This window comes from Trachurus trachurus (genome assembly GCF_905171665.1).
Source record: "Trachurus trachurus genome assembly, chromosome: 23".
Lineage (NCBI taxonomy): Eukaryota > Metazoa > Chordata > Actinopteri > Carangiformes > Carangidae > Trachurus > Trachurus trachurus.
Window position 1 is genome coordinate 9096831 of NC_139912.1, and position 20894 is coordinate 9117724.

Genomic DNA, 20894 nt, shown 5'->3' on the forward strand with positions numbered 1-20894 from the left:
CAAAGCATCTGAGCCACTCGGGTTGTTTGTTTGACATTTTCTAAGGTGTGAATGTGCAGAATGATGTTTGTTTGAATTTCAATAAAAGCAGAACCGGAGAACAAAACATGACGACAATAAGTAACGGAGGGAGACAACGACAGAACTGCCAGCGGTCATGACGCAGAGAAAATACTGACATTAATATCCAAGTGCATTCAGTTTAGATATTCTTATGAATTTAAGACTTTAATAGCTGAACACTTCACAGTTTAGAGGAGAGGTTTTAAAATCAAGACATCCGGCTTTCAAAATAAAAGCTGATAAATTAGACAAGCTCACAGAAAACCACAGACTGAGAGTTTGTTATCCACTGTCCAATCTCCTTTTTTGACAACTAAAGCAAAGTTACATCTGTAACTCTTTATCTGGCCTGTTCCTCAGCATCACTGATGTTTTATTCTACAGTATCAGTCAAACTTGAGCTTACACAGTTTCTTTCACGCTGCTCTAAGTGGCTGATCGACAGCCTCATATGCGCAGCGTGCTGGGAACATGATATCTGGCATATGGTTCAGTATCTGACTGCTTATCAATCTGTGCTTTAATTTGCTGAAGAGAAACAGAAAATAACTGTACTGCCTTAAAACAATACACTCCGTATACTTTACATCCACCACCAAGGGGAGCTATGTAAGTCTGGCCGCTTTTCCACTGTGTGTATTTGTTTTTAACGAAGCCGGAGAGAAAGCAATCCATTGAGCGGTGGATAACGTTCTATATCATATACGATGTTACAATGTGTAAATTTGTGTACGGGTTTGTCTTATCTGTCATAAACAAGAGATTACGGGTTACAGGGCGCGTTTGTGTCGCAATGCTGCCGAGAGGAGAGCTGGGACACCAGGTCGGAGGCTCGGATCTTGCAAGGTTGGTTTTTGGCCAAGAGACGCTAGTTGGAAGGCAGAAAGCCTCCATTCTCCCTGACATTTATTTAACCATCACAATAACTCTAAAGCTGTTTAATTAAGGTAAAAAATGTAGCATAGTTCCTCTTTAATTATTATGTTTATTGGAAGTCTTTCTATTCTCATGAATATCTGTCCTCTGCATCATGTGTCCCTGTGTACAAATCTCTAAACCAAACACATGCTCTTAAATCCATGTGCCATATGATCATCCAGCATGTTCTCTACACTTCACTTTGACAGATCAAAAGTTTTAAACAACGACACACGTTGGACAGAAAAGGGGTCCTGCTTTAAAACTGTGTGATGTAGCAGCAGCAGCAGGAGGAGGCTTATTAGTGGGACTTGTCTCCGGGGCCCCATTAGTCCGTCCCCTCGGCTCGCCGGACTCTTCCAGCGGCCGTGGACTTCTCATTCCCTCCACATCCTCCTCGCCAACCTGTGCCTCTGTGAGAAGAAGTGAAGTTCATAGATCAGCTCCCAGGCTGATTAATAGAGCGCAGAGCAGAGCCGACGTCGGACTGGCCATGCTACAACTTCACAGCAGAGTAATGAGTCACAGAGTAGATCTTTGTGGAGCGGGGGGGTTCAAAGGCATGACTAATTGCTCCCGCTTGGGCTCCTGATAGAGCAAGATGGAGTTCCTTAATGTTTGTTCTTCCTCTTTCTCTAAACCTATTTTGTCCCGTGTCATATTCTATCTTAACATTATGGTTGCCCCACATCTGCCAGTTTCCGAGCGCACATGATGGATCATGGGATAAATATCACATGAATACATCAATACAACTGGAATTAGCATAACAGAGAGAGCAGCAGCAGCAGCAGCAGCAACAGAAGCCAGGCTCTGCTTTATCTCTGAAAGCCGACATTGTTTATTTTTTATTCCGGGAGCGAACAGTTATTGTGTTTGATAAATTGCTAAACACATGGTGTGCAGCTCTGGTATGAGCACTAACTATCCATTTTACTGGGGTTCAGCGTCCTCAGTGTTGAAACAATCGTCCCGGCCTGTGGTTTGTTGCCGATCCTTTGACCACGCTGTTTAATGACGGCGCCGCGGTGGGTCACACACTCTCTGAACACAGAAATTAAAAATCATGTACAACTGCAGGGGAGAGAGGCAAAGCTACTGGTAGAGCAGGAAAAAAAAATTGATATTCAGCCATGGTAGCGAACGCCATTATCAGCACCAACGAGCTTAGGTGATACTACAAATCGTGCTCGGCCTACTGTATCTCGTGCTCTTTCTCTCCTCTGCTCTTTTCATGCCTCTGTTCATCCCTCGCCTTCCCTCTGTCTCATTTCATTGCCAGGCTTCGCTCCTTTGATATCAAAGCAGCTGTGCGCTTTTTTCTCATTATTTTGTTGCCTCTCTCTTACTTGCTATTCAGACCTTCTCCCTGTTCATTTTTTTTTTTTTTGGTTTCTTTAGAGACTTTTGTAGGTGTTAGATATCTTCTTGTGCTTTTTGTGAAGAGGCAGTGACTTAAGTTTCTCTTAAAGCTAAAGTTCCCCGCTCGGTGACAGTTTGTTATTCAGAAGAGTTTCTCTTCCAGAATAATAAACTCCTTCACGAGGAGGATTAGTGGTACCACTGCTTCTGAGTATTAATATCGACAAAAATTCATTTTTTAATACGATTGTTTCATTGCGCTCCTCTGTAGAGCAGTTGGGTCATATTAATCTCAGTAGCCCGGCGGCTGCTCTTATCAACGCACACTGCATGACACTGTGGTTTATCTATTCATTTCTGCTATCTATCTAACACCGTCCATTTTTGTAATTCCATCTACAATCCTAACTCTGCTCAACCTTTGTCTCCATCAACTGGTTTTTCTCTTTCTATCAGTTCATTGTGCTGCATGAAAATAGAAAACAACAATGAAAAAGAGGTTTTATGTGGATTTATTCTACTTTAACCTCGGTATTTGTGTGTTTTCCTCTTTCCCTAGTATTAAAAGCGATCTGCAGTAAATCAGGCTTTTTCCTTTCTCCACCTCCTTATCTCCTCTGCTGTCACTCACATATTCTGGTCACATAGTTGAGTGTCTCTGTGCTGGTGTGCCAGGTTTAGCGTGTACGTTTTATGGCAGTAACGGGTGTTAACAGGGACAGTGTTGCTGCAATCAGAGGACTAGTGAAGGTGAATGAGCTCTTTGGGGCAGACTAGTCCCATAAAGATGGCACCGCTAAGTGGGTGTGAACATGTATGAAGCTGACACATTGCTGCGGGCCGTTCCTCTTTGATTCAATTACTTTAAAACCTTGCAATGTGCTGTGAACTGCTTCATATTTAAAGTCCAGCAGATAACACAATTAAACATCCCTGTTATCTATTAATATGTAACATAAGAGTGAAGGGCAAAAAGACAGAGACAGAAGGATGAAAGGGTTTGCTGAGGAAGCTGTTCCTTGTTTCCTTAGCTCTAATGCAGCATTTTAGCATCTTTCAGCTCTTTGTTTTGGTTTTACAGCCGTGACTTTGAACAGTTCAATTCGGTCTCACTGTTTTCAGACTCAGCGAATAGCTAGGAAGAGAAAACATGTTTAATAAACCCACTGCACACAACCTGCCCGGCACCAAATAGCTGACAAACAAAGTTAGTGATTAGCCAGTGAATACAGCAGAGCAAAAACAAAGTCCCTCCGCTACAATGAGTGAATATTTTGCTTCCATTTGCCAAATAAACCAGCAATTTAACTGCAAATCCATGATGCTCGAAGTGTAAATAAGAGACTTCTGATTTGCAAATTCATTGTATGAACCTTGATGTTTACAGCTTGTTGTGCTGCGCCCATAAAGCCACAAATAAATCAATTAAAGCATCATTTTTTTCATTACCAAAGTATAAAATGAGTAGCCTTCAAGGTTGTACCACAGCTAATTCTCAGCCTGGATATCAAACTGACACGAGCAGGCAATTTTCCCTGGTAGATGTTTGGGTTGTTAAGCAAACCAAGGTGAACAGACATGGCATGTGGCTTTGTTTGCATCTAAACCGACATGAGACAGAAAACTAATTTGTGTCGTGGCTGCTTTTATCGTCTGCATCACATCTGAACACACACACAATCTGCGTTTCCTGACTGACATATACATTTATGTACAGTCATTAAAATTGGCTGTAATTTGGTCTTCATCCCGCGTCCTTCATTTCCAATCCTGCCGTCTCCATAACAACCGCTACACCCCTCTGCTATTTGTCCATCAGTCAAGCAGAACGTGTCCTCTACTGGCTGGTAAAGGTGACCAGACACGCCCACTCTAGTGCCCCCCATTAATGCTAAATGGTAATATGCGGATGGGGGAAACTGCAATGTTTATGTATTATGTGTGCACATCTGCATACATTTCTGCGCCTTTTTTGCCGTCACACACTGATACGGATCTGATCCAAGGTCAAATTAATTTGCAAACCACTTAAATCCACAGATGAACTTGAACTGATATCGAAATGAAAAAAAAAAATTGCTTTGATTTTCCAATGCCGCGACTTCTTTGAGTCTGTATTTGCCAGTTGACGTTGTTTCTTCTCACACAGAGGAGTGGTGCTGAAATTAATTTGACCCACACTTCTCCTTGAAGGATCTACAGCCACTTTAAGAATAAAAAGAAAAGAAAAAAAAGCATTGCTTCAAATATCCATCAAAGTAATCCCAGTGCCCTGTGCCTCAGCTGCATTAATATCAATTTGTGGTAACTACTGAGTTTTCCCAAGGTTGAAAAACATTAACCGCCTCCTGTTATATCATGAACAACAAAGAGGGCGAAACTCCGTCCAGCAAGTGGGACACTAAAACGACTCAACACATCGAGAGACACCGAGAAGAGCCCACTCACAAAGAAAGGACTTTGAAGTCACCGTGATGTTTGCAACTTAGTGTTTCATCTCGGCTCTTTTCAATATTAATTGTATCTAAAGGCGTTTCAGAGGAGGCAACGGAGCTATTGAGGAAACATTTTTAGACAAGAGGGGCGAGGCCACGGGAGCAGAAAATCCCCAAGTCTCTCACAAGTACTGCCAAAAACTGTTAGAGACTACAAACTAGGTGCAAATGAGAGCAAAATATGTTGGCACAGTGATATGATAGTGTGTGTTTGTTTGTGTGTTTGTGTGTGTGCACCAGAGGAAGTTAATGAATGAAGGCTTCACCTGGGGACTTTACTAATGAAGAAAAGACACTTTGAGCAAAAAATAAAACGCAGCTTCTGTAAACAGGTTGTATGAGATGTGAACTGATGCCTCAACACCTCACAGCTGCAACAGTGACTCCACTAGTTTAACCCTACAGAAAGACAGTGTGAGTCAATGCAAGTAAACAGCCAATGAACTAATGAGCCAACGTCTGAGGGGAGTGAGCTCTGCTAATAAATTGACTTCAACTCAAAATCAGAAGTAAATTGGAGGTATTTGACAGAAAAATGAATCTAAATTTGCAAAAATGAGATGTATGGAGTAACATTGTGATTTCTCTCAGCTGTGTGTGAAGGTTTAGCTCTTTCACATCATTAGTTGTTCCAGTTTCAGCCTCACTGCCCTCAGCAGTGCAGTTTCCACCTGTTGCAGGCAGCTGTCCGCCCAGCACCAAACAACAAACAGACGATGTCAGTGACAGGCTGGTGGTGCTGCAGTGGATCATTTAGCAGCTAAACAGACAGATATGTTTAATGTACTATATGCGTTGAATGTATAAGGTTTTCTTAAAGATTGGGTTACACAAGAATTAGAATTGAGGTTTGTCAGACTGGATGTTGACTTTTGATCATCAAAATCCAACCCTTCAGGAGATCTAGGGATTCATGAGGCCAAAACTAAAGTGTGTCCAAAGCAAATTTCCATCAGTATGATAAATAGTAATAAATAGTAACGTTGTGACAGTTTGTATGAATTAAGTTCAACCTTTATTAGTACCCTAGTAGGCAATCTACTAATTGGTTATGAATTATTACCCGGTTAAAAAAAAATGGGTTTTCCGTAGTGTTAAACAGTTTCGGCTCAAACAATATGATTTTTTTGCTGTGTAAAAGCAGTTTTGGATCGAGCCTTGAACTTTCAAACCTTTTACAAGAATCTGTGGTGGTTCCCTCGGGGTGAGCCGTAGGGAGGGAGACAATAGGTCTGTTAGATAATAGGCTTTCAGTCTACAAACAGTCTGATGGACAGAGCACATTTATGAGTCATTCTATTTTTATAAAAGTACTGTAATCGGTTACTCGAGAAAGACCAGGTTAGGTTACTTGGTTAGAAAATGACTCGAAATGCCCATTCCTACATGATACAATATTTAGTAATGGGGCCATTCATTATGTACTATTCTACTGTAACTATATCATGAAATTTTACCGACGGAAATTTGCTTAGACACACTTTTGAGATCGCCACCACACCCATGGCTTTTGACATTTGACCTCCAAAATCGAACCACTCTTTCATCATTGAGTCAATGTTTGTGCCAAATTGAAACCTGAAGTTCCAATCAATCAATGTGTTAATGAGACTGGGATGTCCCTGATGGAAATAACAATAAGCAAGTTCCCTCACCTTAATGTATATAGTTGTCTTTTTAAGATTGATAATACGTTGATGCATAAACCGCAACTATGCAGGTTGTAAGCATGTGGGTTGAAGAGAGAGTTTAATGTGTGTAAAGTGCTAAACCTTTTATATTTAGTGGAATATACAAGGACATGTTCTCAGGAAAGTGACAAAGGATGCTCATGAAGGATCAGGAGGTCCTTTACCATACAAACTGTGTCCTTCGTTGACTCTTGTTGCTCACCTGTAAATGGTTGCATAAACAGGAAAAGGACTATGGTAAACACCAATTTTGTATTTTTGTACTGTTGATTCTGATGGAAAATGCCTTTTCCAAACAAAAAAATAAAATAAAATAAAAAAGAGACTGGGATGTCACCGACTAAATGAACAATATCCAATAACAGCTTCTAATATGAACCTTATCCTTTCTGATAAGGTGAAAATAGGTGTAGTTTTGTATGAATACCTTGTCTTATACAGAGAGAGGGGCAAGTGTGTCCTGTTTAACACACACACACAAACACACACACAGGCTACACACACCTCCCAATCAGCCCTGGTACTAATCAGCTAATAATTCATATAAAATGCTTGAGAGACACTTGTGAGCAGAATCAGAAACACAGATCCACACTGACCACGTGTGGGAGAGAGACACACAGAGAGACAGAGAGATTCTGTGATTTCCTCCTGTTGCCAGGGTAACCAAAGCAACAGATGCAGGTCACACCGAGTGGAGGACACGCACACACATTTACATACATACAGTATATAAATGCACGGATGCCTTCGTGTACACCATGAGTTGTGGTCATGTCAAAGCATAAAGCCGCCATGTTAAAACCTTGTAAGTTAAACAGCTTGTGAAATAATAATTTCAACCAATCAGCTGCAACCAAAAACATGAGAGATTAACTTCTCCTCGGCTCGTTGTTAAAAATACCAAAAACCAGAACTGGTGGTTCTAAAATCCTTGAGATAATCCCCGAGATAAACCCCACAACATGTTTTCTTATTTAGTGCTGAGAAGTTGCCATTTTGGATCTACGAAGGTTTTAGTGACTCCAGATAAACTCATCCAGTCAGCGTCGCTCGGCTTCGTCCCTCGTCTCTCTGCCTTTGATGCCATTCCTCTCAATCTGAGCTCTTCTGCTTTTCCATGTTCTCATTATTTCCTACTTTATCGTTCATTTGCCCTCTCATCCTGTGAGAGACACACACACAGACACGTACACACACACACATGCAAACCCACATCAAAAGTGTTTCTGAATGCGAGTTTCTCCTCCTACGTCACTGGAGATGAACAAACCGTCGGTTCTAACAGGACCAGGCTGCATCCGAAGGCTACAGGTGGTCGTACCTGCAGTGTTTCTGTGTGTATGTGCATGTGTATGTGTATGCAGATGCAGAAAAACACCATGGTAGAGACGCAGGGTTTCTACATGCATCTTAAGTGCAGTGTGGCTCTGCGTGTGTGTATGTGTGTGTGTGTGCAGCTTAATGCTGGGGCTGGATTTCTGCTGTGGTGGTGGAGATGTGGCGTAGGATTTCTGTGCGTAGGAGGACCTCACATGGCATCAGCAGGGAGAGGCAGTGATGATGGGAAAGCAAGAATGAGAGGGAGAGGGAGAGAGAGAGAAGATGATACAAAAAGGAGGAAATCCAGAAATGAAGGAATGCAGAGTGAAAGAAGAAAAAACAAGTCTCGCTAATCACTGCAAAAATAAAGATAAAAGATAATGATGCGAGATGAGAGAGGTACACCTGGCGGAGCTGAGAGCTGAGGTGGAGGTGGGACAAACACAGAGCGGAGGTTGCATTTAAAACCAAAGATATAAATATATATTTTTTAAAAACAGAATAAGAAAGGAGGAGAAATATATGATGATCAAAACCATCTTGAACTCACAGCATTAAAAATCTCTAGTGCCTGCTAAAAAACACTTGAGAAAAGCGACTCACCATGAACTGGACGTTGTCAAAGCCGTTGGCCAGCAGGTGGTTCTCATACTGGACGAGGCCGATGGAGTCGAGCCACTGGCCGACGGACTGCAGCGGGCAGCGGGGACCTATGAGGGGGTGGAGGGGCAAACGCTTCAGTAGGGAGTAGCCGTCCACGCGGTAGCAGCGGCAGTCCGGCTGAGACAGCTGGCACTGCCACATCATGTTATGGCGGGCAAAGTGGCTGTCGAACGAGCCCGCCATGCTTCTTCTGAGGAGTCTTTTGGCAAGGCAGCAGCAGCAGCAGGAGGAGGAGGAGGAGAGAAGGGAGGCAGGTAGAAGGGGGTGGGGGTGGGGTGGGGGTGAAGAAAGAAGAAGGAAGAGGAGGAGGAGGAGGGGGAAGGAGTCGCTAGGCTTGAGGCATGGTGAGGATGGATGGGGTCAGCATGCAGGGGGTGCAAGCAGGTAAAGGGTTAAACGCGTCCAGATGCTGCTTTCTCTGAATCCAGCCAGAGGAAAGAAGGAAGAGAGGAGAAGGAAAGGAAAGGAAAGGAAGGGAAGAAGAAAAAGAAGAAGATACTGAAGTTGTATCCAGAAAAAAGAGCTTTGTCCGTCCGTCCGTCCGTCCGTCCTGGGGGGTAAAATCCTGCCAGATGTTGGGACGAGACGAGCGTAACGAGGGATGAGGAGAGGAGTTGTTACAGATCCGCAAAAAGCAAAAAGAGAGAGAAGCGCTGCTGCCTGTGTGTTTGTCGCGCACACACACACATACACATACACACACACACACGGCACCCGCTTTCTTTTTTCAGCTGTTGCGCTCGCTCGCTCGCTCGGCTGCTCCCCTGAGCGTGTGTATGCGAAAGTGTACGTGTGTGTGTGTGTGTAAGAGAGAGAGAGAGAGAAAGAGCGAGAGCTGCCTGCGCTGTAGATTTCTCTTTATCAAGTACTCCCACTCTCATCTGTATGCTTCTGCAGCCTCCTCTCTCTCTCTCTCTCTCCTCTCTGAGCGCTGCTTTCCTCCCTCGTCCCTCTCTCTCTCCTGCTCTCTCTCTCTCTCTCCCTCACTTTCTTCCGTCTACCTTCTGTCTCTATCTCCTCTGGAGGTGTCGATCGTTGCCCTGCTCTCTCTCTCGTTGCCCTGACGCTCTACATATATCTGGCTCGCTCTGCTGATAACAGCCATCACAACCAGCTCCAGCTTCTTTGTCTGCAAGAAGCCAATCGCCCTCCCACTCACACACACACACACACACACACACACACAAACCACGCTGAGTATATGTATGTATGCAGTTGCGTCTATATGCATGTGTTGTGTGGTGTATGTGTTTGTGTCTGTGTGTGTGTGTGGGGGTGGTTGGGAGGGAGGGAGGGAGGGAGGGGGTTGCGCTGCGCTGGTTTGGCACAAACAGGATTTCTCCCTGTGGTAACCATGGTTAGCAGAGGCTTTGCATTCACAGATGAAAAGAGAGAGAGGAAGAGGAAGAGGGGAGGGAGAGAGTAAGGAGGTGGAGGATGGGGGAGTTAACACAGGGAGAGGGTGGGGGGGGTGGGGGGACGCAGTAAATAGAGATGAGCAGCGGAGGATTTTGGAAGGTGCGCAGGTGAAGAGGCTGACACACAGACAGGGATTTGATCCACACACATTTTTTTTTTACTTCATTCAAGAGTCAGAAAAGATTGAAACACCCACAAACGTCCAACCACACACACATAAACAGTCGCACACAAACACACAGAGTCGCACACACGCCTCCTGATTGGTAATCTTTCTGATCAGTTATATCAAAGCTGCTTTTAGCACAAGAGACAATTATCAGTCGAACACCATCGTTTCAAGAAGGGCTCCTGTGAATTCACCTGAGTCTGTTCTTCATCTATGAAAACAAACACTCACATTTCCTCACTTGTGTCATTTCACTAGTGCAAAAGCCCACTTAATGCCACTTCACCACCCTCCACCCTTTCAAACCTTTTGTACTTGTGACACTTAAAGAGCAACTATGCAAGTCCAGTCGTTTTCCTGCTGTTTTGCGTTATAACCCTCCTCCTGGCCATGTGCGTTTGTTTACAACAAAGCCGGCGAGAAAGCGATCAATACAACGGTGGACAACGTTATTTATCATATACGCGTTGCAATGTACGTATATTTGTGTAGTTTTATTTGTCATAAACAAGAGATTAGGGGTTCTTGCAAGGTTGGTTTTCGGCCAAGAGACGCTATGTGGAAGGCAGAGAGCCCCCATTCTCCCTGTAACAAGTTACAAGTCATTTACAGTATTTAACCATCGCAATTACGCTGAAGCTGTTTAATCAAGGTAAAAATGTAGCATAGTCAAAGTTAGTCAAAGTTAATACAATATAGAACGTCTCTGGCATAGTCAAGGTAAAAATCATCTGCATAGTTCCTCTTTAAAAATGTCTATAATGTCTAAGCAACTAAGCATTTGTCCACAGTTTAGTTCAGTGACCATTCATTGTTAATATAAAGCCCTTCAGACATAACGATGTCCAGTGATGCACAAGAAGAAAAAAAAAAAACGTGCCCTTACTTTGACCTATCATACTTGCCACTTCTTATGCTGACAAATAAAGTGATTTACTGCCCTGATAGACTTTGTTATTTTGACGTCACTGTTCTCAGATCAGAAATGAATTCATTATAAATCTGGTGAGGGCGGATCAATTATAACCAATAGTGATGAAATACCATAATAAAGCCCAGTTTGCAGTGAAGCAGACTCATCCTTTCAGTTACAGTCACTCACTCATACGTACATACATACATACAGACTTGTGTGTTGTTTTACCTGAGGTGCTCTCCTTGATGTCCAACCCGCTGCCTATTCCCGCCCCAATAGAGCTCATGATCTTGTCGATCTGGACAAACGGACAGAGAGAGAGAGAAGAGGGAGAACCAGAATTAGAGAGATGTATAGCAACGTACAGAGGGGACAAAAGTCATTTCTCAGTAATAAGGATAACCCCCTATTTCTGGATTCAAGTGTCACATAACATGATCATTACGCCATCCAGCACAGTGAATGTCAATCATTCCCTCTGTGAACTGGAAAAGGCAATGGAGGAGCAAGAGGGAAGGAGGGAAGGAGGGGGGGAGGTGTGTTCGCAGGAAACTCAGAGATGAAGGAAGAGAGAGACTGAACTGGAGAGAACTGCTGCGGCTTCATTAGTGTCTGGCTGCTGTCGACTGCTCATCCCTGACCCCGGACCAGCAGCTAACCACTGATCTATGTGACCTGCACATCGCATCCATCCACCCGTCACGACCGCTGACCCAGAGACACCTGGCTTCGCCGCCACTGGTCCAGCTCCAGAGCTGTGAGAGCGAGGTCTCACAAAGACAAACAAGTGTTTACAAGCTGCCAGACCATGAAGTTGTCCTCAGATTTGGAGCACGACAAACTGGTGTAACCGCTTGTTATATGTAACCTAGAGGTTACACCGACTCATTTTAGTTCAGGGGCCACATACAGTAAAGCGCAATTTGATCTCAAGTGGGCCAGACCAGTAAAATAATAGCATAGTAATAACGTATAAATAACGAGAACTCAAAATTTGGTAACCCTTTAATTTACAGGCCGCTAATTATGTGATAATTATGTAATATTGTCAAAAAAACTGCCAAGGAATAACAAGTTATTGCATAGTAATGTCAAGAAATAGCATAGAAATAACGGTCCATTTCATACAGTAGTAACGTCATGTTTTTCATAAAGTCAAAAGATTACACATGCTTTTCATGCTTTGACTTTTTAGACCTTGCAACTGACCGTTATTTCTGCGCTATTTCTATGCGCTATTTCTAGGCAATTAATCGTTACTTCTTGGCTATATTTCTCGACATTACTATGAAATTGAGATATTTCTAGACATTATGACACAATTACTTGTTATTTCTTGGCTATTTCTTGACATTATCATGTAATTAGCGGCCTGTAAATTAAAGGGTTACCCAAAATTGTTCACTTTGCTTTAGTATAAAGGAGAACAAGTATATAATTAAGATGTTCACAGTCAATGAACTATCCTCTTACAAAACATTAAAATTATATGCAATTTCAACAATATGATGCCTCTTCTGTCTTCTATTGGCAAATTCATTCTGTGAGCCGCACACTTGACACCCCTGGGTTACACAGTCACTTTACATGTAAAAATACAAAAAAGTGATTTAAAGCTGCATTAACCAGTGTGTTTATGGCACCGGCAGCTGATCGGATCACTATGAGTAATGTGAAAAGGGCTGTTTATGGAGGCCAACACTCTGTGGTTCCTCATTTTAGTGTTTGCCCACTGTTTTGCAGTGAACAACTCAGCAATTAACTTAATTACTGATTGGAAAAAATGGGCATAACTACAAAAAGAGAAGAACCGAGGCTCCCGTTTTCTAGATAAAACACTTAAATGTGATGGAAAAGGTCTGTCTGAATCTGGTATTTCACTACACAGCTAATAATTACCAGCCAGATAAACCACAAATAATCTCAACACCTCAGCAAATTGCCAAGGTAATGCCGGATTAAAGCACACATTTGTAACATGCATTGATCTTCCTCCTCTAGCCTGCAGCGCTAATGAGTATGGATATCTTCAGATCACTGACTGTTGTGTGGGACATCCCTCGTGATTCATCTGTTCTGCAAATAACGCAACTCTTTCTCGGGCATGTGCTGCAAATTGAGCAACTTTTGTTTTTTCTTTCCCCCTCTGAAATCCCCATAAATCACTCTGCAATTTCCCTGAAGCCATGTTATCTCATCCTCCCGTAGCATGCAATTAAACAGGAAAGGTCACCTTAATTGCTGAGAATTATGGCAAATTCCATATGGTAATTCATCACCATCAGCAAGTTATGAGCTGTGTTGAGGAGCTAATGAACATATGAAGTACAGATGTGTACAGGCATGCACATGCACTTAAATGCATTAGCATTCGTTTAAAAGTAGAGCGACTAATAAAGTCCTCTCATTATCACCTACGATTTCCTCCCAAAGTGGTGGTGGTGTAAGAAATGTGTGAAATTTAGTTTTTCAAGGTTTAAATAGGCAGAAACATTAGTTTTTTGTACATTTTCTGTGGTGAACGACAGTCAAAGAGCAGAGGCCAATGCGTCTGTGACCCTGAGTCTTTATAAAAAGGCAAAATATAACGAATCAAAGAAGCTCGAGGCGCAAACACACCAAGAAAGGCACCAGCACACCCTCAACCTCCGCTCTTTACCCTCCATAATAGAAACGTCTCTCTCTCTCTCTCTCTGATATCTGCTCTTCCCTGCAGCTCCGGTGCTTGGTTGCAGAGGAAAATCAATGTGGGAGCATGTTAAATTAGCACTGGGGCTTCCTTCTGCACTGTTGTTAACTGTGTGGATTTCAAAGAGAAAAAACTGAGGCAGCTCACAGCTCTGGGTGCAGAGTTGTCCACTGTCCCCTGCAGAGGCAGTTCACTTTGAAAGACACGACGAGTTCAATCAATTTCACTCCAGAAACACATGTAGTGTCACATGCCACTCTTTTCCCTTCAAACATCTCTTTATTGATCATCCGGGAAAACGCCGCACATCCCCTTTCCAAAAAATGTGTCCTCTTACCTCTTCCCACTCTGCGGTAAAGGACGGAGTTCTCTCCAGTCGTCCCCCCGGACTGGCACCTTCTCCTGGGCTCGGACTTCCAGGCCCCTGGCCCCGAGATCCGGACCCCCAGCTGTGCTCCTCCTGGACCGGATGAAAATCATTTTGTTTTCAAGCATTAACCTACGCGCAGTAAAGTACAAAGGCTGCCAGATATTTTAACCTCCAAAGAATGAACAACTAAGCTCTGAAAACAGTTTAGAGTGTAACCAAGTCCTTTTACAGCGCTTCAAAGTTTTGGTTATAATGACGCTTTTTTCATCAAACAGACTATGTATTTAACTAATGATTTATTTACTGTGAATTAAAGAAGTCATCTCGTGAAATGTGCTGCACAGCAGGGAGCACTGTGGCCCAGATTAGTGAGTAATCTCATTGGTTGGGCCGGTTTCTCTGCTGTTTCTGAAGTCACACTGCATGATACAGCAAGATGCAAAACGACCTCCACGACTGCATAATTTATACAACTGAATATTTACGGTAAAATGGATTTACTTTAATTGCTAACTTGGTGCTGACCTAAAGTTTTATAAAGATAAACTTTTTTTTTTTTTTTTTTACTTTAAAGGCGGCTTTCATGTTATGCTTGGCCTCTTATCCTTGTCTCAGAAGAACGAAGCAGTAAAAAGATGGTGTAAAAGTTTAACCTTCATAATGCAACACAAATGCTGCACTCCATTACAAGTCATGGTACAGTTTAATGCTGTGACCAGGGTTGTCATGATTATAGATATTCTTGGTACGATTACTATCTGAGAAATAATCACGATTATCACGATTATTATGCATTAATTAAATTCACAACACTATGAAATGTTGTCAACATATAATTCTATTACTTATTATTCACACAAATAATTTAGTGAATAATCAAGTCATTAATTCTCATCTATACCAAATATTTAAGTTTATTTTAATAGTTTTTTTTTATTACAAATGATACACTAACATTTAAATTCCTACCAATTTAAAGCAGAAGTAAGCGATATTTTTTGTTAATATAAGTCTTAAATAGTTATATCTTCCGACAGCAATCACTTATATAGAGTGTTTGGTCTGAAACACGGGTCTCTCAGTCACTCTGCTCAGCTCTGAGCCGAGGAGAAAACATTTCTCGTATCCTACAAGTTTTATCCAATGAGGAGAGAGAATGGCATGCAGGGCTGTGTGTGCAGCCAAGGAATGCGCGTGAATGTGGTGACGTAGGGACGAAGACTGTTATGGTGCGTTCAAGGCAGCCCGTAACTCGTGTTTTTCCGACCTGTGAAGTCGTACCAGTTCGATCTGGTACGACTTCACAGGTCGGAAGTTACGAGTGGCCGTTATAGTGACTTTCACAGGTAAAACAGGTCGGAAAAACACGAGTGGGTTGCCTGGAACGCTACAAAGTCGTAAGTTGTGACTTGAGGCTGTAATTTACGGTTTCAAAAGCCTGCCTGGAACGCAGCATTAGCCAAAACGACCGGATCGCTTACTTCTGCTTTAATGTTACATTAGGTAAATTCACATTAACATAATTTAAACCAGTATTTGTGCATTAACCTTTATTTTGGCACATATTTGCCAATATGGTTCCAACATAATCTTTTTTAGAAAGTGACGGTATTTAGGAATCATGACGATTAATTAATTGTGGCGTTTCATACCGCGGTTTATAATGAAAACAAATAATCGTGACATCCCCAGCTGTGACTGTTAATAGAAGTGGTCGTTTTAGAAAACCCCCAACAGTGACGTCACCCACCTGAATGGGAGACACAGCGACCAGGTTGGAGTCAGACTTGGACAGAGACTTGGACAGCTGCAGGTCCAACACACTGCGGGGCATCGACCTCATCCTCCCCAGGGTGCACGCCCTCTCTTCGTAGCCGGCCCCCGACGAACCGTCCTTGGCCGCGCCTCCTGCAAGTTCCCTGTTCTGCCCGGAGGAGTAGGACGGCGGACGGTCTAGCGTGGCCCACGCCCGAGGCGGATCCACCTGATCACAGTTCTTGGCTCGACCGCCGGCCTGGTCCTGGTTGACCCGGGTGTGGAAGATAGTCCGGTACACCACCTGCGGCTTCTGGGGGTCGTTGGCGATCCTCTGCTGCTGCGACGATGACGACGACGACGACAACTCGCCGCCGCCTGACCTGGGGAAGACCTGAGTGGGTCCTCCTCCGATCACGATGTTGTATTCTGGGGTTTGCAGCAAACTGCTCTGGACGACGTCTGTGTGTGCGGCGGCGTACTTGCGAGGTTTAGGGCTGTAGAGGTGGAAAGGCGTGTCGGGGGTCTCGCAGGCCGGGGAGGATCCATGGAGGAGGCCCGCAAACTCCTCTGGGATGTGGCTCTTCCTGCGATCCTCCGACAGAGCGTTTGATGTGGAGGAAGAACAGAGAGGAGGTGGGGGAGGAGGGTCTCGCTGGTACGGCCCGTCGTCTGCAAGTAGGACACACACACACAAAAAAAAAAACGCAAATTGATTAGGATTAAATCTTAAATTTGCATAAAATGGCCGTCAAAACAATGATACCACTATTGAATCTACAAGAAATGTACAATTTCCCTGTGCATATAATATCTAAATGCCCAGTAAACAACAAAAAAGAAAAAGAGAGAAGCAATGAGGTTAACAAAACTAAAAAACAAACAGTGCAAAACAACCAAAGCTGCAAATAGGAAGATAAGAACGAGGTAATGCATCTTCTGCTCCGCCGTAGAAAAGCTGTTTGTTTGTTCAAAAACTCCTGGCTGGGATTTTAAACCTCTGCTCCGCCACTGTCTGGGTCCAAAAGTGTGCGTGAGTGTCTGAACTTATTCATGTTTGCATGATCTCATTGGGGCAGGCGTCCTTACCCTACATTGACTATCTTTTTTTTTGTTTTGTTTATATATTTATTTATTTTCCTTTTTGAAGGGATGCTTTCAGGGGCCTGCTCACTGTCTGTGTGCAGTGGGGTGAAAGAAGCCGCTGAAAGCTTCTTTTGATTCTCTGTATTTGTGTAATTATAGATGCGTGTCTCTGTGTGTGTTTGTGTGTGTGTGTGTGTGTGTGTGTGTGTGTGTGTGTGTGTGTGTGTGTGTGTGTGTGTGTGTGTGTGTGTGTGTGTGTGTGTGTGTGTGTGTGTGTGTGTGTGTGTGTGTGTATGTGTGTGTGCGTCCTTGCTTGTCAGATTATGCATGCTTATGTTCACATCTGAAAACACGTTACACCTGAGGTCACAGCAATTGTCTCACATGTTGAAAAAAGCTGAGCTCCTCATCATACGATGCACAGATAAATAGAAGGTGCATTATTTATTCTTCATCTACTCTGATTATTTATTTATTACTGTATATATATCATTACACTTGACTAGATCAGTGTCGTTCTCACACATTTCAAGAGAGACTGTGGCAAAGAACTGTACTGAGGTTCAGGTTGTACTCTGCTCCTGAGGGAACAGCTCTTATGCTCTTGGTTATTTTTAGCCTCACAGAGTCTCTGACAGAGTGTGACTGAACCTAAATGTTAACTTTATTGAGTTTGATTGATTAGTGGAGGTGTAAACTGAGCAAGAGAGTGAGAAAGGTATGTGAGCTCAAGGATGAAACAAAGATAGATGTGGATGAAGTTTGAGGATTGTAAAATTTAAATGAAATTCAATGTTTTTTTGCTCAGTCACACAACTCTCGTTAGCTTTGTTTCCCAGTTGCGGCTGTTCTTGTCAAAACAAAAGCTCCAATAAACCAACAATGAGCTACCTGTCTGGCAACAGACGGGAGACAAAGTTAGTGAAGGTAGAGAAGAGAAGCAGCGGGATATTTCTCTCTGGAGTTGTAAACAAAAACACAAATAAATATTGATGTGGCTCCATGTCTGCTGAGACATAATAACCTATAAGTTTATCGTTGGGTGGCGTCTGTGTGGTACAGTGTTCACATCTTGACATGTTTCTCCCAAGTGGCCAAAAAAATCAATTATTGAAGCAAATAGTGAAGCAGTTATTAATATTTTTGACACGTTTCCATTCATTTCCACTGCGTTTTATCACGTAGTAGCATTTTGACGCAACTCGTGCAACTTTTATAAGTCTGTTAATGGACTTACATATTACATGGGAATGAATGGGAGCAGATTAAAGGGCGGATAAGTGTAAATATTACATTCATACATCTTTAATAAACACAACAACATGGCTAGCAGTCATTTAACGTGACTACTGTGATTTGTGCTAGATGATGCAGAACCCCTGGTGTGATCCTGTAATGTCATGGCTGATCTGCCAAAACAACAAACACACACACACACACACACAGACACACACACACAACAGTGAGCTGCATTGGATAGAAAATATAAGTGTGTATGTGTGTGTGTGTGTGTTTGGTGGCACGTAGAGATCTCTTTTCTGGTTCTTGTCATTGTGTGTTAAGATTGTGTACTAGGCCATGTAAACAATCTCACCACTGATAAGCATCACACAAACACACACACACACACACCCTTTCCATAGCCTCACAACACAGTCAGTATATAGAACAAATACAAGCGGTGCCTTGTCCACATTCGTATAAATGCAAACTCCACAGTGGTGTAATCAAAACTGTCAGTTGGATAATTGCGTGTGCCCCCCGCTCGCTCAGTCGCTGCCCCACACTCACACACACACACACACACACACACTGCATTTCCAATGTTGTCATTTGACCACACACTCATGCTGCCGGTCGCCTCCTCACCACCCAAACAATCAGTCTCTCTCTGGTGTCGGACAGGTTTTTAACTCGCACCTGCTGACCGTCCTCATCACATCCACACACATTTTCATATAACAACCATTACATAATGACAACACAGAGAGAAAAGCCAGGAAGCAACAGGCGTTGATAATAAGAAAAAGTGAAGGTCTGAGAAGAAACACGTCTGCTTTTTCTGAGAAAAAGAAATTGATAAACTGGATCATAATGATTAAAACAGGTGTTTTTCATACTGTGAAAGAATAACAATGGGAGGAAGTGGAACAATATTATCGTCAGTCCTCCACTGGAGAGCCATTTCATACGATTCGAAAGGTGAACGTAACTGTACCTTGACTGTGCCGCGTTGTCTGTGTGTTTCAGAGTACAGAGCACACACACACACATACACACACACCCATTAAGAGTCTGCAGGTAATGAGGCTTGAAAACATGATTCATCCTCAAGTGTTAACATGGACCGAAATTGTCATAATTTCCTACAGAAGCTGAAAGCTCTTTAGTTATGACTAATCTGCAACATTTTAAAGGATAAACACGACTGAACATGTCGACCTTTGTTCCCGGTCCTTAACATCTGTTTTTTTTTTTTTTTGCCTCCATTGTCTTCTAGGTGATTGTTACGATTTCTTACCGTAATCAGTATCTGAAGCACTGGCCATTGATAATGTGTCAGTTTTGTGAATGATTACATAAAGACCAGACCATTGTTACCTCGTACAATGACACCAGTCTTTACATTGTAAATCTTTCTGGTTAGATAAATGACACAGCGAGCGATCCTGGAGGTGGTCCAAGCAATATAACAATGGGTGGTTAGATTTACATAAAAGTCCTACATTTTGACTGCACCTTGAAGGCATCATTAAGTCACACTTTATTTCTAATGCACACATCGCTAACTCTGTATGTTGCCTCTCTCTGCCCCGCTGTGTATTTCTTTTCTTTCTTTTTTTTTGCGATCCTTTATCACCCTCTCCATGCATCTCCTCTTTTTAAAGACGAGAACTGTTGGCAACAGGTGAGCCCGTTAGTCGCTATGGCAACAGAGAGCCCCAGCGCCAGCATCTCTCCTGTTTTTTTTTTGTGTTTTTTTTTTCAGGCGACTGAGCGTCTTCGGCCTTCGAGAGAGGGAGAGAGAGAGAGAGAGAGAGAGGAAAAAAGTGTACAGCTGATAAACACAGCAATCAAATCAGCAGGTATGTGTGTGTATGTATGTGCCGGAGTGTGTGTGTGTGTGTGTGTTTGTCTAGACAGGAGGAAAAAATATCAGCAGGTAGAGCTGAGAAATCTGCAGAAGTAAAAGGTTCAAGGAGAGAGTTGGAGGGAAAGTTACATCCAAGACTCAAAAATACTTTCTGAGAATGATATATTTCAAGTGAAGACGGAGAAATAAAAGTAACATCAGTCGAGCTGATTGACGTCCTGACAACACGTTGGAGGGTGATAACTCAGCAGGAATGTAATTCAGCTCACCTCAGGCTTCTCCCCCTGTAAACAATCGATGGTCTTCCCCTCTGTTGTTTCAACCCTCATTACTTATCCATTCCTGACCTTAAAAACAAACTGCAGCTCTGTCCCCTGTGTGTTGCTGCTGCTGCTGCTGCTGTGTCTCTTACCTGGGAATCCAAATATCAAAAGCTCAAAAGAAAGATACAGTACAAGATCACGCTGCGTATGTGCTGCACATGTTACAGTAACTCACCACTCCCTTTTCTGCCGAAACGTCTGAGAATCAGATAGCGAGACGGCGGCTGCATCATTCTGCATACCTGCATTTTTATTGAGAATCTACAGGTTTCAGCACGAAGCAGGTCACCTTGGAAACTGATTGGTATTTAGATAAGTTATGTTCACTTTAAGACAAACAACCGCAGTAATGATTGAGACCCTAAACCATAAAAACTATTCATTTTTTCTTGAAATCAGGACTTTTCCAGGACATTTTCAGCTGCTACAGTCTAACAGACATGTTACTACACCATACACAAATACATCCCCCGTCCCATTCATACTTTGGAGAAGTGCTCTTATACCTTATTGTGTACATTTAACCAGTTTGTTTCTATGTTTATTCCCCTCTCATCC

The 20894-nt window shown here is 42.8% G+C and overlaps 1 protein-coding gene across 3 annotated transcripts in view; it reads right to left on the reverse strand.

Moving 5' to 3' along the window:
- Positions 1-20894, reverse strand: part of anks1b (ankyrin repeat and sterile alpha motif domain containing 1B) — a 232954-nt gene that overhangs the window by 56584 nt on the left and 155476 nt on the right. For all 3 annotated transcript variants that reach the window (XM_083999607.1, XM_083999606.1, XM_083999608.1), the window contains 4 exons: positions 15829-16505; positions 14046-14168; positions 11248-11317; positions 8456-8562 (listed from right to left, as the gene is read on the reverse strand). In XM_083999607.1, coding sequence (XP_083855733.1) covers positions 8456-8562; positions 11248-11317; positions 14046-14168; positions 15829-16505 — 977 coding nt within the window. The remainder of the gene's footprint in view (positions 1-8455; positions 8563-11247; positions 11318-14045; positions 14169-15828; positions 16506-20894) is intronic.